The sequence below is a fragment of the Pseudopipra pipra genome, chromosome 16 (assembly GCF_036250125.1).
Source record: "Pseudopipra pipra isolate bDixPip1 chromosome 16, bDixPip1.hap1, whole genome shotgun sequence".
Taxonomy (NCBI): Eukaryota; Metazoa; Chordata; class Aves; order Passeriformes; family Pipridae; genus Pseudopipra; species Pseudopipra pipra.
This window is the reverse complement of record NC_087564.1, coordinates 9,721,898-9,735,665: the sequence shown is the minus strand read 5'-3', so window position 1 is coordinate 9,735,665 and position 13,768 is coordinate 9,721,898. Positions and strand designations below refer to the sequence as shown.

General features: G+C 43.2%; 1 protein-coding gene and 1 long non-coding RNA gene across 2 annotated transcripts in view; both read right to left on the bottom strand.

Annotated features, from left to right (window-relative positions):
• LMTK2 (lemur tyrosine kinase 2) overlaps window positions 1-1,084 on the bottom strand; it is a 42,472-nt gene extending 41,388 nt beyond the window's left edge. Inside the window, exon 1 of the mRNA XM_064673042.1 lies at window positions 779-1,084. Within this exon, the coding sequence (XP_064529112.1) occupies window positions 779-935 (157 nt within the window). The 5' untranslated portion in view covers window positions 936-1,084. The remainder of the gene's footprint in view (window positions 1-778) is intronic.
• A 2,379-nt stretch (window positions 1,085-3,463) lies between these two features.
• Window positions 3,464-13,768, bottom strand: part of LOC135423139 (uncharacterized) — a 58,069-nt gene continuing 47,764 nt past the window's right edge. The window contains exons 6-7 of the long non-coding RNA XR_010434713.1: window positions 7,133-13,282; window positions 3,464-5,860 (exon numbers count right to left, since the gene is read on the bottom strand). This is a non-coding gene — a long non-coding RNA (uncharacterized LOC135423139). The remainder of the gene's footprint in view (window positions 5,861-7,132; window positions 13,283-13,768) is intronic.

Below are 13,768 nucleotides of genomic sequence, written 5' to 3'. Positions count from 1 at the left end.
TGCACAACTCCTCATGGTTGCAAGGAAATCTCAGCACACATTCAAACCAAACCAACCCTAACAAAATTCAGCCTCAACACAATGTTATCTTGGCAAGTCCCAATGAAATACCAACAAAAAAATATGAATCAAATGCTTAGTTGGTACCTGTGAGTCCTAATAAACCTCTGAGCACTCACTCCTGCGACTGAGAGGACATATTGTTTAGTTTGTGCTTTTAAGGCAAACAGGAAAATAAGCAAGGCAACCGAAGGAAGTTCGCGTTACCTAACATAATAGAGAAATAAATATGAACTCATGACTATTTAGAGAGCCCGGGCCGGGGGGGCCGGGGGGGAATCCGACTAATCTGACCGGAAAACAGGGAAGCGCCGTCTGCCCAGGAGAGCCTCCACCCAGGAACGGGAGTCCCGGTGATTCACAGGCAAAAACCAGGAAAAGAAAAGCCCCGCCGAGGTCCGTACGGGCAAGAACGGCAGCGCTACAGAGAGCACGGCTGGGGCGAGCACCCAGAGAACCAGCCCGCGGCTCAGTCCCAGGGGTGTGAGCGACCCACAGCCCGAGGATACCGCTCCGTGCCATCACCTACAGCACGGGGAGCCCCCTCCGCCCGCCGTGCCCTTCCCGACGCTTCGGCGGGGCCGTGCCCGCAGCCCGGGGAGCGAGGGAGGGAGGGAAGGAAGGAAGGAGGGAGGGCCGGGGGCCGCACACCCGCAGTGCCGCCGCTCCCGGGCCCCGCCGCGGAGCCGCCCCGAGCGCCGCTCCCCCCGCGCCTCACCTGCACCTGCCGGCGGCAGCGGAGCCGCCCCGGCGCTCCCCGCCAGCAGCCACAGCAGCAGCAGGACGGGCCCGAGCGGGTGTCGCGGTCCCAGGGCCCGCGGGCCGCCGCCCCCCCGCCGCCCGGCGGCCCCGCCGAGCCCCCCGCGCTGCCGCATAGCCCTCTGCTCCCGGCCCGAGGTCCGGCGCCGAACGAGGGGGCTCGAGGTTCTCAGCGCCTCCGGGGAGCCCCCGCGGCAGCAGCGGCCGCCCCTCGGCCCCGCGGCATCGGCTCCGCCGCCGCTCCCCTCACAGAGCCCAAGCCCCGCCGGCCGCCGCCGCCGCCATCTTCCGGGCTACCTGAGCGCCAAGGGGCGGGGCGCGTCCTAGATTGACAGCCCGACGCACCAATCATTGCGCGTCTCACTCTCGGGAGGCGGGATCATTGGCTGGGACGGAGATAATCCGTGATTGACAGTTACACCAGCCAATCGCCCTGCAGGGGGCGAGCTAGGGCGTAGGGAGGCTGCGGCGCGAGCGCAGCGGCGCGCGGCTGCCAATCAAGCGCCTGGAGGGCGGGGCGTCGCTCAGATTGACGGCAAACTTCACCAATCGGCGAGAGGGGCGGGGGAAGGGGGCGGGGCTTGTCCAGTTTCGCGCGCGGTGCCCGCTAGATCAGCGGGGGCTGCGCCCCCTGGCGGCCGAGCGTCCGCGGGGCAGGTCCGGGATTCTCGGGACACAGCCCCGCCTGGATCCATCGGGAATGAACCCCCCCGGGACACAGCCCCGCCTGGATCCATCGGGAATGAACCCCCCCGGGACACAGCCCCGCCTGGATCCATCGGGAATGAACCCCCCCGGGACACAGCCCCGCCTGCATCCCTCGGGATGAGCCCCCAGGGCACAGCTCCTCCCACCATTCCCGGGGTGTTCCTGCTTCCCTGCAGGAGGATGGTGGGTCCCAAGTTGGACAGTGAAACGGGCACACCACCCTCACCGTGCAGCCCGAGCGCTTCCAAGGCTGGAGGTGACCTTGTTCAATTATTGATACCAGCAGGATTCAGAAATAAAGATTATTCTGGTTTAGGTTTGTGATTCTGCTGAACTTTGAGTACATGAAAATGAGGGGTCAGCTCTAAGTAGCGTAAATGGAAGTGTTAATCCCGAGGAATCAGGGGCTCTATGCGGTGAGGGAACAGGGAAATACCACACGTCTAGCAAACTAGATTTCCTTTTTCCAAATAATTTAGCAAAAAGACTAATTATGTCAAGATTATATAATGACTTTGGGAGCACAGATTGTCCAAAGAAATGTACAATGAGTGGGCCTCTGGGAACTCATGAAAGGAAAGTTTTGTGCTCGAGGTAGTATTTGGAACATGATGTCCAGGAAGACAAAACATAAACCCAAATCCCCTCTGTTCCAAAGTATTTTTTCTAGGGTAATTTTTCTTCTACTACAGGGATATTACCTAAAATCAAGCTACCTGCTTCTTACCAAGTCTGTGTCTACCTCCAGATATCCTCTCTCTGCCTTGAAGACACTAATTGTGTTACCAAATGACCCATTTTTTTTAATGTTCTAATTAATTTTCCTTCCAAAGGAAATATTTTACTTGAATAATAACATGGAATACAATCTCCTCTTTTGTTGTTTTAGTAAATTATTACTAATGCATTATGTTGCTTATCATGAGTTACTTTTAAGAAGTAATACAAACCAATAAATAGTCCCAGAGTATTCTTTGTAAGCTATCTGGAGATTCCATGGATGAGAAGCAAAATGTGATCTTTTCCCTTTAAAATCAGCAATATCTAATATACAATATGTACCACATGGGGTTTTTTTCACGTATAAACAGGCACTGACTCAATTTAAATAGCTCTTTGTTATTGTAAAACTGACTCTGGTCACCCACATGCAGCCAGGTCTCTCTGTATGGACTGGGAATATCCAGTGGGATTATTCTTCTCTCTATTCCATGTTCCCCCACCAAGCATGGACATCCAGGCTGGGGCCTCTGGATGTGAGTGTGGATGCTCAAACCACCCCGTGCCTCTGTGGTGTGACCACACAGGCACATCCCATGTTCCAGCCGTGGGGCTGAGGCACTTCTGGGCTCTGTCTCTGACCTCAGGCAAATTCCACCCGTCGATAGTTTTGGGATTGACAGCAGCTACAGACATGAAGTTTAAACCTTCCCTTGTAGCTTTCCAGCAGGTTTACAATGCAAGGGTGTTCTCATTTCAATACTGAAAACAATGCACTGCATTTAAACACAGCAGGTTGCTGGATTTCCCAACCCACCCTGTCTTAATTGAATGTTAAGCTTTGATGTAATTTGCTGATAAAACATGGTGTTGTAACATCACCTGGGATGTTATGGCAGCATATCATTACAAGGGCTTGTTAGAGCACTCCTTTATAATGATGGGACACTTAAGGTTTGCTGCAAATTAGTCACTGGTAGGAGCTAAATAACCAAACCTTCCAATCCTTTGTTCTAGATGTTAGTCACAGTTACTCCCTGTCTTCAAATACACCACAAACATAAAAAAAAAACCCAGAGATGCAAAGCCTCATCTCCTATCTCCATCCTCAGGAATGTTAGATTCACCCGTTTACAATTTCTGCAGTTAAACACCTGTGGTAGCTCCATGAGCTTAATGGGATGAGCAACCTAATAGTGAGTAATCCAAAAGGTGCTTAAGAAGAAAATATATTTACTTAAACAAAGCTCTTCCTGTACACAAAATGGGATGTGTTACCACATATCACAGCCTCGTGTTTCCTGATTATGCACTGTTATCGTTGCCAAATTACTGGAGCTGCTGTTCCGTGTGGGAGGTGTTAGAACCCTTTTTTAGAGACAGATAATTGGATCAACTAAAGGATGTCGATAGTTTTATTTTCAGTTGGTTTTCTTCAATATTTTTGATAACATTATTGGTGTGGAAGGAATATTGTCTGGCAGGCTGAGCAAGTTGCCAGAGGGGTGTTAAAGGTCCTCAGTGTAACTGTGAATAAAGGCCCAAAAGATTCACAATTCACTTACTATAAAACATTATCACCAAGCTGAGCACAGGACCAAGGTCTTTATTCCACATCACTGTTTTAAGCATAAAGATTGGCTTCTCTATGTGGGAATGCTGAGACACTCACTCTGCTCCCCCAGAAGAATCATGTCTCATCCTTTCAAATATAACCTTACTTTCCCTGTCAGTGTTGTCTTTTTCTATTTAACAAAGTGATTTGTTTCTCCACCTGACAGAGGCAAAATAAATATCACTGGTTTTAACCTCTGCTTTCAGGCATCAATGACCTAATGGTGTTTTTATACAACTGGAGGCTTCTTTCTCCATTCCATTACCCCAGCATCCAAAATGATTTCACGTAGCTCCCAAGGAGAACTGGCTGAAGAAAGCTGCATTTAAAACAATCAGTGAAAGAAATTTGCCCATTTGTGTTAATTATTTTCCTCTTAGTATCTATCTGTCATTCTAAAATGGGGTTAGGTCAGAACTCTCTGGTTTCTTCCCACGAATGCTGAAGCTTGCAAAACAAACCTCTGGCAAATATAGCAGTGCATATTTTGAATCAGTGGTAGAAAATTCAGTTTGCCATGATTTTAAAATGTGTTAAATAAAGACCAAACAGCTCTTTTTTTAATCCATTCCCTGTAAATCATTAAGGAGTTACATTCTTCTTGGGAAACATTTAATATTTAGATTTGCACCTGCCACTAACATCCTGGAAAATTTAGCACAACTTTCATTTCTTTTGAGTCAGGAATACCTACTGGATTTTGATGAGCCTGATTGGGAAGGGTGCTACTTACTTTGGCTTCAAACAGGTAGAATTGGAATAAGTTTTAGCGTTACGATATGAAGATGGATCATAATTGTAAATGTATCTTATTCAATTCATTTAAATTTACTCTATTTGCTTTATTAAATCCAATTCATTTCACTTTAGTCCACTGAACCTTTCTATGGAATCAATGGAGTTAATCAAAAGAATGAATTTTTTTGAAAGAGCAATTAATTACTCCCTCAAAGGGGCATAAAAAGAGCCAACATCGGTACAAATTTCTTCTCAACAGGATTCTATCTTGTTTTACAAAAAAATACAGTAATGAGTGGGCAAATTTCTTTCCCCACTTATTACTCTGATGGTGTTGCCAGCCCAAATGCCAATTCATGCCAATTTTGAAACTGGTTTTTATGCCACTGACAACTGTCTAATGCTGAAATAAAAGATACATCTGTGGTGATAAATCTGTATCTTAAAGCTTCCTATAGAACCTTTCACCAAAATTTTGAGAGAGAAATGATGTCTCTTCTCTCCAAAGGTGAAGGAGATTTGATTAATTTCCATTGACACAAAAGGAAATGCAAAGTTATGACTTCTGTGTAAAGAAGCTGTTGTAAAACCTTCATAGCTACATTAGAAATTCCTTCCACCCTCCCCTCTTTATTTTTAGCAAATGTTAAACCATGTGGACTATTAAATTTTGCTCCAGATGCAGCAAAGCTGTACTGAATATAGTGAGAAACCATTTAACCAAATGAATGTCTAATGCAGTCCTGATCTAAATATACACTGTATGTGTGTCAAGGTAAAAAAGAAAAAAGCAAAGCAGAAGGAATATTCTCACAAACAGAGTAAGTAAGACACAACAGATCAAACAAGGAGGTTGCAGCTCAGCTTCTGCTCATGCAATACTTTCACTAACCCAAGAGCTGTGGAAGCTGCTCAGCAACTCTCAAAAACTTGTCCCGTCTGAGACTCAAAAAATCAAATCTCACTGCTCAGGGCTTGGGGTGTTTTTGCACTGTAGGTGTGAGGCAGCAAGAACAGCACTCCTGCAAAGGAATAATTCAGCACCATTCCAGTCCAAGGGCAAGGGTTTAGTAAAACTACCTACAGGTTACAGAACCTACCAGTGCCTCTGGGAACAAACCATCTCAGGCTGCAGGATGCTCCTGTAATTAGCCACGTTTAAGTGTCTTGCTGATGTAAACTCTGCTCACACAAGCTTTGCAAAAAAGCATTATCTCTTTCTGGACCTCTTGAACAGCAGGAATCTCTTCATCACAAATCCTTTCAATAAAGGAAGGCAAATTTTTGAGCAGAAGATAAAATATAATTTGCATGTCTCTCTAATACTAAATTTTGGTAAGTATTGTATGTCATCATTTGAATGTGTCACCTGTTGAAAGGGAAAAATTGTTTGGAGTCCTATCAAACAGGGAATTCTTGATCAACCTGCCTATTAAGGTAATATTTTCAATTTACATACCACTTTATAACTAACTTTATAGAAAATAATTAAGAAAAAGTCTCATACCAGTTCTAGTTCTCATTAACATTGAACAAGTCCAGGGAAGATTAAAGGACAATGTTTTGAACATATGTAGACAATCACCTTTCATTTTAAATATCTTTAATAACCAAATCCTACGTAACTGCTCTAAAATTAAACCAGAAATTATCTTTGACCACTCACATTCCCCTTCAACAGTCTCTCATTGGCTTCCACGCTTAGTTTTAGTGAAAGCAGAAGCAAAGACTTCAGCCTAAGGACCACTCTGTGTATGGGGGGGAAGCTCATCCTGATTTGGAAATGATTTGCAAAAGGAGTTTTTAAAAAGAAGCACTTGGATCTAGAGGGCAGATCCAGAAAAGGATAAATGAACAGAGTAACTCTGCTGCTGACAGACAGACAACTGGTGTCTTGATGCTTTCAGACACTTGGAAGAAAAACACAAGGATTCAAGATTTAGAGGAAGGTGCAGTTCATTGCAGCACTGCAAGGGAAGGAAGGATCTACCTCCTACTGAAATGTTATCCTTTCCAATCTTATGTATCTTTCTTATATTAATGAATGTTGCCTTCCAGAGCACTGGCATTTTAACATGACCAATTACATGGAGAAGAACTGAGGTGAATCAAGACAAATTAAGCAGGATCAGGAAGAATCATGTCAGTTGGGCAAGGAGCACAAACCAATATATCCAGCACGTGGAAGCTAGAAAACAAATTTTTTGATACTTTCCTTTATTTTTAATAATTATAGGTTCAAAAGACCATATTCAGAACAAGAGCTATTTATCAAAGGTAGCAATTGGATATAACTTTCTGTACTATTTGGTAATCAGAAGGTAAAGAGGTATAAAATACCACAGTGAAAATTTGTTACAGAGAAAGCAATGAAAACCAATGAATAAAGTTTATGCCACAGACAAGGAACAACTGCCTAAAAACAAATTGCAGATGCATTTTAAAAACCCTTGGCAATCTTAAGGACAGTATCTTATTTTAAAAGCTTACTTATTAACTGGTTACTTACAAAACCAGACCTGAAATATGTACCTTATTTTCCTTATCCTTGCAGTCTGAGAGTCCAAAGATCATCCAGGAATCAAAGACCTCCAATCTTCCACAATCCCTTTATCTTTTTAATAAAAACAATCCAACAGAAGCAGGTCTATGAAATTATTTAAATTGTGGAGTCTCACAGGTGAAGTCGCTTTGCGTGTAGGGTTATAAAATACAGACAGATAAAAAGATAGTGAAAATTTAGGCAAGGATCAGAATTACTGCAACTGTCTTTCCATCTCCAGTACTAACAATTTACTGAGCTCAACTCACCATGCAGGACATTCTTTTCCCCACCTTGGTACAACCTCACAGGAGCGTTGTCTGTCCTTAATTCTGCACTACATTGTTTTGGCCATATCCCACAAGAGAGTAGAGTTGCTTTTGTGATTGATGTTACTCATGTGTGCCAGGATATGGAGAAATACATCTCTTATTTTTGCCTACAAACTTTAGGAAAATCCGGGGAACGAGCTCATCTAATATGAACAGGATCTACCTGAGCACAAAAGACATTTTTCAAAATTCTTCCCTCTTTGCTGCTTCTCAAAGCTGTGACTAAGCTGAAAAGGTCTAATTTCATTTACTAAATGTCAGTAGTTACAGTTTTGGTCTCCAATCCCAGAAAGGAAAAATTGGTCCAAATAAAAAATGCATTTATCTTTATGGGGAAGTGGTGGGGTTTTTTGATATCAAAGCAATGTCAAAACCAACAAATATACCTTAGTGGGATGTTTATGGTATATCAGACAACACAGAATCTAAATTACTTCTGAAGAGTAGAAAGGGGTTTGATGATAAATTGCTGGCTATACATGAATCTCCTGAATCAACCTCTATAGAGACTGAGTAATCAGGAAGAGGTGGTGGCAGAAGAGATGCATTCTCTTCTTCACATTCTCAAATGTAAATTATTTGAACATGAAGGAAATTCAGTCTAAAGATCCAAAGCTAGCCAAAATCCAAGGGCTGTAGGATGTTCAGCAGGAGGATCTCTTACTCAGATCTGGACCCAACACCAGAAGGATGTGCTGTTTCAGTGCTGTGAACTCCATGGGGTACAATGACCACCCCTGTAAATTGAGAGAAAACCTCAGAAGAGATTAAACTAGATGAGAAAACAGTTACCAGAATCTTTGCCAAAATTTTCATTCCTCTGCAGGTGCATGTTACCAGTGTTAAGTAATTTTGCCCATCCACATGTTTTTAGAACATGGCAGGTGACACACCCGCTCCAAGACACTAGAAAATGCCCCAATCACATCTTCTGAAAACTTCCTTTTAATGAAGAAGCAGACCAGGAATTTTAAAGATAACAAATCCCCCCACAACTTCATGTCATAATGTACTATACACACATGAAGAATTATTTCCTCCTGTGTTTTGAGCATGTGCCATCAGCACACGGCTGGAAAACTGCCTAACAAGCTGACAACTTCTGAATTACCCTTGTGTGAGCACAGCTCAAGTTATCTATTTATAAAGTCATACCACAGGTGTTGCCTGCAGTAGGACATTACAATGAGCAGCAGCTAAAGAGCTTTTCTCATTTCGATGCGACCCAGGTGCTCAGTTGTGCCTTATCAGTCTTCGGAGCCAGTGCTCTCAATTAGGAATTCAGGGAGCCTGGCATCTGGCACAGGAAGACAACAGAAATGAGCATTACCATTTCCCAGGGGTCATGGATTAAACATGGCTTGCACCTGCTCTGTTCACTGCTGAGCTGGTAAAAACAAGATTACCACTTTTATCCTTTCATTGGTTAAATTTGACAGCTTAACCATCCACCACGGTGTGGAGTACTTTTTAATTTGAACCAAATAAAATCTTCATCCCACACAAACCTCTAGACATATTTAGTTTTGTCAAAGACTTGTCTCAAAATGCTGAATCACTGAACGTAGGTAACAGAAAATGTTATTTTTATCAAGCAAACTAACAACTCACATTCCTACACATGCTAAGTACTCCTGTCTTACAAGAAAATCTTCCACTGCTCTCTGTGCACAAGCAGTAACATCAGTGTATCATGTCTGACTTCTCCTCTGTCTACATTTGATTCCAGTTGCTGGAGATCAGGACAGTTCCAAGAGCTTTCCCCTTCACTGGCTGGTCCCACCACTGGCAAAGGGCTGGTACACACATTCCTGCTGCAATGTGCTTTGCTCCAGCTGGCAAACACAAGCCTGGCAACAATCTGTTAGCATTCCCTGCCTGGGCAGATGCACTGCAGAGGAAATATCCACACTGAGGGTTCCTGGTCTAATCCACTGCAAGCCTCATCTTGTAGAGGAGGTGCTGAGAGGAGAGAAAGTGGAGAAGTGAGCTGGTTTGGCTGGGATGGAGTTAATTTCCTTCCTAGTAGCTGGTGTGGGGCTGTGTTTTCTATTTGTGCTGGAAACAGTGTAGATAACACCGAGATGTTTTTGTTATTGCTGAGCAGAGCTCACACGGAGCCAAGGTCTTTTCTGCTCCTCACCCCATCCCACAGTGAGGAAGCTGGGAGTGCACAAGGAGCTGGCAGGGGACACAGTTGGGGCAGCTGACCCCAGCTGACCAGAGGGATATTCCACACCATGGGGCTTCATCCTCCATGTTTGCAGCTGGGGGAAGAAGAAGAATGCTTGACCCATTAAACTGTCTTTATCTCAACCCAAGCGTTTTCTTGCTTTTACCCTTCCAATCTCCCCCATTCCCCCCAGGGGAGTGAGCAGCTGTGTGGTGCTTAGTTGTGAGCTGGGGTTAAACCACAACAAGGGAGAAGGTCTCTAGAACATCAAGCTGATCACTGAAAGGCAGGAGAACCTGTCTGTGCCTCACCATCACTTGCCAGTGACTCCCACAGAGATCTGAACAGCACCAGTTAAAGCTTGAGCTGGGGCTGACCTTCCCTGTACCCTCTGGTGCTGCAGCACTTCTGCAGGTGGCTCAGTTAGTGCACACAGTTCTCCCTACAGTTAAATTCTGAGGGAGAAACACACAGGAGCTCTGCCATGAGTGGTTTAGTGTCCAAAGAGCTCACCAATGGATATTGCTTCCCGTATGTGCTCCAGCTGCTTTTCTGCTCTGTCATTCCTGTCCTTGCCTGAAATACAGTTTGTCCACCACTGAGAAATTCAGCACCTCTCCAGATGGCTCTGGGTGTTTGCTTTCTTTAGGCAGAGTTTTGTGCTGCTGTACAGAATTACATGACATTACAGAATATCAGAGAAAGTGTGTTTAGTGCTGTACAATGAAAACACAATGCTCAGCCCACAGTTAGAGGCTAAAATCTAAATAAGACATAGATATGAAGGTGACCATTTGGAACACAGGCACTCAATAACTTATGGATTTGCTGATCCCGTGTTAAAGGAATCTTGCATTTAATGGTTTATAGATACATATGGATCACTCACATAGAGAAAGAATAAGGTCCAATAAATTAGCTGTTGTACACTGAAAATGCATGGACAACAAACACTAAACCAGTTATGTTTTATTTTACTGCCACTGCACAACAAGCAATTAACATAAGCACTTGTGATAATTATAAATTAAAATATGCACTTGGTCATGCACTTTGTGTATGTAATTTTGAGTTCAATTCATCATCCGAGAACAGCTATCGTATATAGTCATGTTTATTTACAGAAAGAGACTCTCAAACTGGGTCTGATTGTTTTCTGTGCAGCAATTTCAGCGTAAATGAGACAGTCGAATGGATTTGAAATAGAACAGGCATTCCTGTGTTCTCTGCCTACTGCATTATTATTGATATGCTTTTGCTTTTTGCCTCATGTTACTATATTTGGCAGAAGAACTCAGGCTCCTGACTGATCTTAAAAAAAAAAAAAAAAAAGAGAATTACTGAGGAGGGATGGAACAGAATTCCACAGACAGGTTAGCACGTGGCAGACATACATGTGTAAGAATGCATATAAAATCCCAATGAAACAATGCCTACACTAGTGCTACAAATTCTGTAAGCCTTTAAGCTGCTGGCAGAATCCCTCAGCCATTGTGCCCTTTGTTTAACTGCTGCAGACTTCAGGGGCAGTTCAGGCCATTCAGAGAATGAAGGGGCAGCCCCAGAGAGGCTGAGCAGATACTGTAGAGATTACTAGAAAGGAAGAAATACACCCACCCAAAAGGAACGTGCTGGGAAGCAAACAGTGCCTTTCAAATGGAACCACAAGAAGCAGAAGTCAGGGATCTGCCCTGTGCTGTGCTATCTTTAGAAGCACAATACGACCCTATTTACACGAGGGCCTCAACTCAAATCAGTTGAGAAAACTCACATTACCAAAACTAAGAAAAGAAGATGTAGCTTGCATTCACTTAAGAATCCTTTCAGACTTGGTCATCATTCATTATAGAGTTTTGTAGTTGCTGAAAAATGAGTTCCTAACTGAGAAATTACAGATGAAGCACCCTAAGAGTGAAAGAAACACAGTATGGGAAGGAGATGAGAACCTAAGGAAAATTTCATATCACATTTCCTGAAAGTGAGCTTCTGTCAGAAAGATGATCATGACTGAATTAACAAGCCCCCTAGTTATTCCCAGCAACATGACTTTCAACAGCCTTTGATACACATAATGACAGCTTTGCAGTATTGAAGCTTAATTTGGGGTGAGTAGAATTCTTCCTTGATTTTTCTCTCCACTGACTCTGATGCAATTCATTCCCCTGAAAATGCTGCTTACAAAACCAGGAAGGTCAAGTTAAAGCAGTTAATAACAAGTATGTATGAACCACATGGTTTTTTCCCCCTGCCTCCAATATCCTGTGTATACTTCTGCATAGAAACTATTGGCTCTTGTTGAAAATACTATATAGTTCATGTAATAAGAGGCTGGAATTCTTGATGTTACATGCATAAACATAAATGGTCTTAAGAAGAAAATTGCTGCAAGTCAGAACTTTATGCTGCTTTCAGAAATGAGAACTGGATCCAGGTCAAAACTGAAGCTTTAAATAAATACCATAAATAAATTGAGGTCTAGACTGTGCAGCTTTGGTTCTGTAAATAAGAAAGATTACTCTATATTTTCACTGACATGTAGTTCATGTTGCAATTCTGTTTTGAACAAACAAATGTGGGATCGCTTATGAAATATTTTTCCTAAAAGCTAATGAATGTATGGTGGAACAAAATAACAGGCTAGGATGTTGGGATCTTCCCTTCTGCTCAGCCCTCAAGCAAACATTCCCTGGGAACTCACACTGTGTATCTTCAGGTTATAGAAAGAGAGTGAGATATTGAATTAGGCTTCTGTATCCCATGAGCCAAGTGAGTCTTTGCACTTTGATTCTGCAGTCAGAAGAACTTCAACCCAATGCTGACTCATGTGTGTCTTACAGGGTCACAATCCTGTTTAGGTAGTACTGCCTGGCAGAGCTAAAATCAGAATGAGAATTCCCATTGCAAAGCTTTTTTGTCAAAAACATAATGTGAATATAATGCTTTGAAAGACCTGGATTGATGCTGTAGACTATAAGGAGCTGAACTTGTAATTGCCTTGACTGTAAAGGCACCAAAACTACACATTTTTCTAAACCAATCTGTCATTCTGGATTGGACCTAGGACGTATGTTGGCAGTTAGGTACTATTGAAACACAACTAGTATTAATTATACTATCATTAATACTATCATATACTTGCCATCTCTATTAAGCTGTCACAGATTTTGCTGCACATGCAAAACCCCACCTGAGCTGGAGCTGAAAGATGATGTTCAGAAGCAGAGTGCCCATTTGCCCAATTTTCTTTGTCAGCATTTCATTGTGGTACTGTTTGCAGTGGCACACTGTCTAAGAGCTGAAATCACAGACAAAATCACATCCACCCAATGGAGCTTACAACCCCAGCAGCACTGGACAGATTGCATGGAATTACTCCTGAGTCACACGAGCTGGATCATCTCACCAAGGCATAGGTAAGACACACGTTCACTCTCCATCCTAAAACTGTAGACACAAGATCAAGTGCTTATTTCAACTGTCATTTCCCACCTGGAATTCTTCCCCCAGGTGAAACAACCTCCTATCTCACCCACCTTTCAGCAGAGGCAAGCACAAAGATCTCTTAGAGACTCCTGCAGATTGTCTGGTGCCTTGCCAAGAAGACAAGAAACTTCAGATAGTTTCCTGCCATTCAGCTGGTGGGAAGAAGGCACATACAGTTAGTTACCATTGAGCCAAAAGTTCTTTGCCAACCATTCCATCATTTTGGAAACACTATTGCACTGCTGGTATGACTTCAAACCATATTGTCCTTTTGCAGTAATCAATCTCCAAACTCCTCAAAAGATGTGACTCTGACCAAACATCTGTTCAAAAAGTATTCTGAGCATCAAACAGAGCTCACAGAAATACCAGTAGGACATTTCAATACTAAGCTTGCTGTTCCTGTTCTTTCTATTGAGAAATGACCTCCTGGTATGCTCTGAAAACTACCAAGACCCTTTTGCAGATACAACATGCCAGGAAAATGCCAATCCTTTCTGTAAGTAACATACTACAATGGGAAGGCATGAGAACAGCAATAGTGAAACATAGTCAGAAAGTGTTACAGGCAGGAGAGTTATTGTATCTGAATTAATAACACTGCAGTTAATGAACTGCTCTTGCTACATGGAGAAATG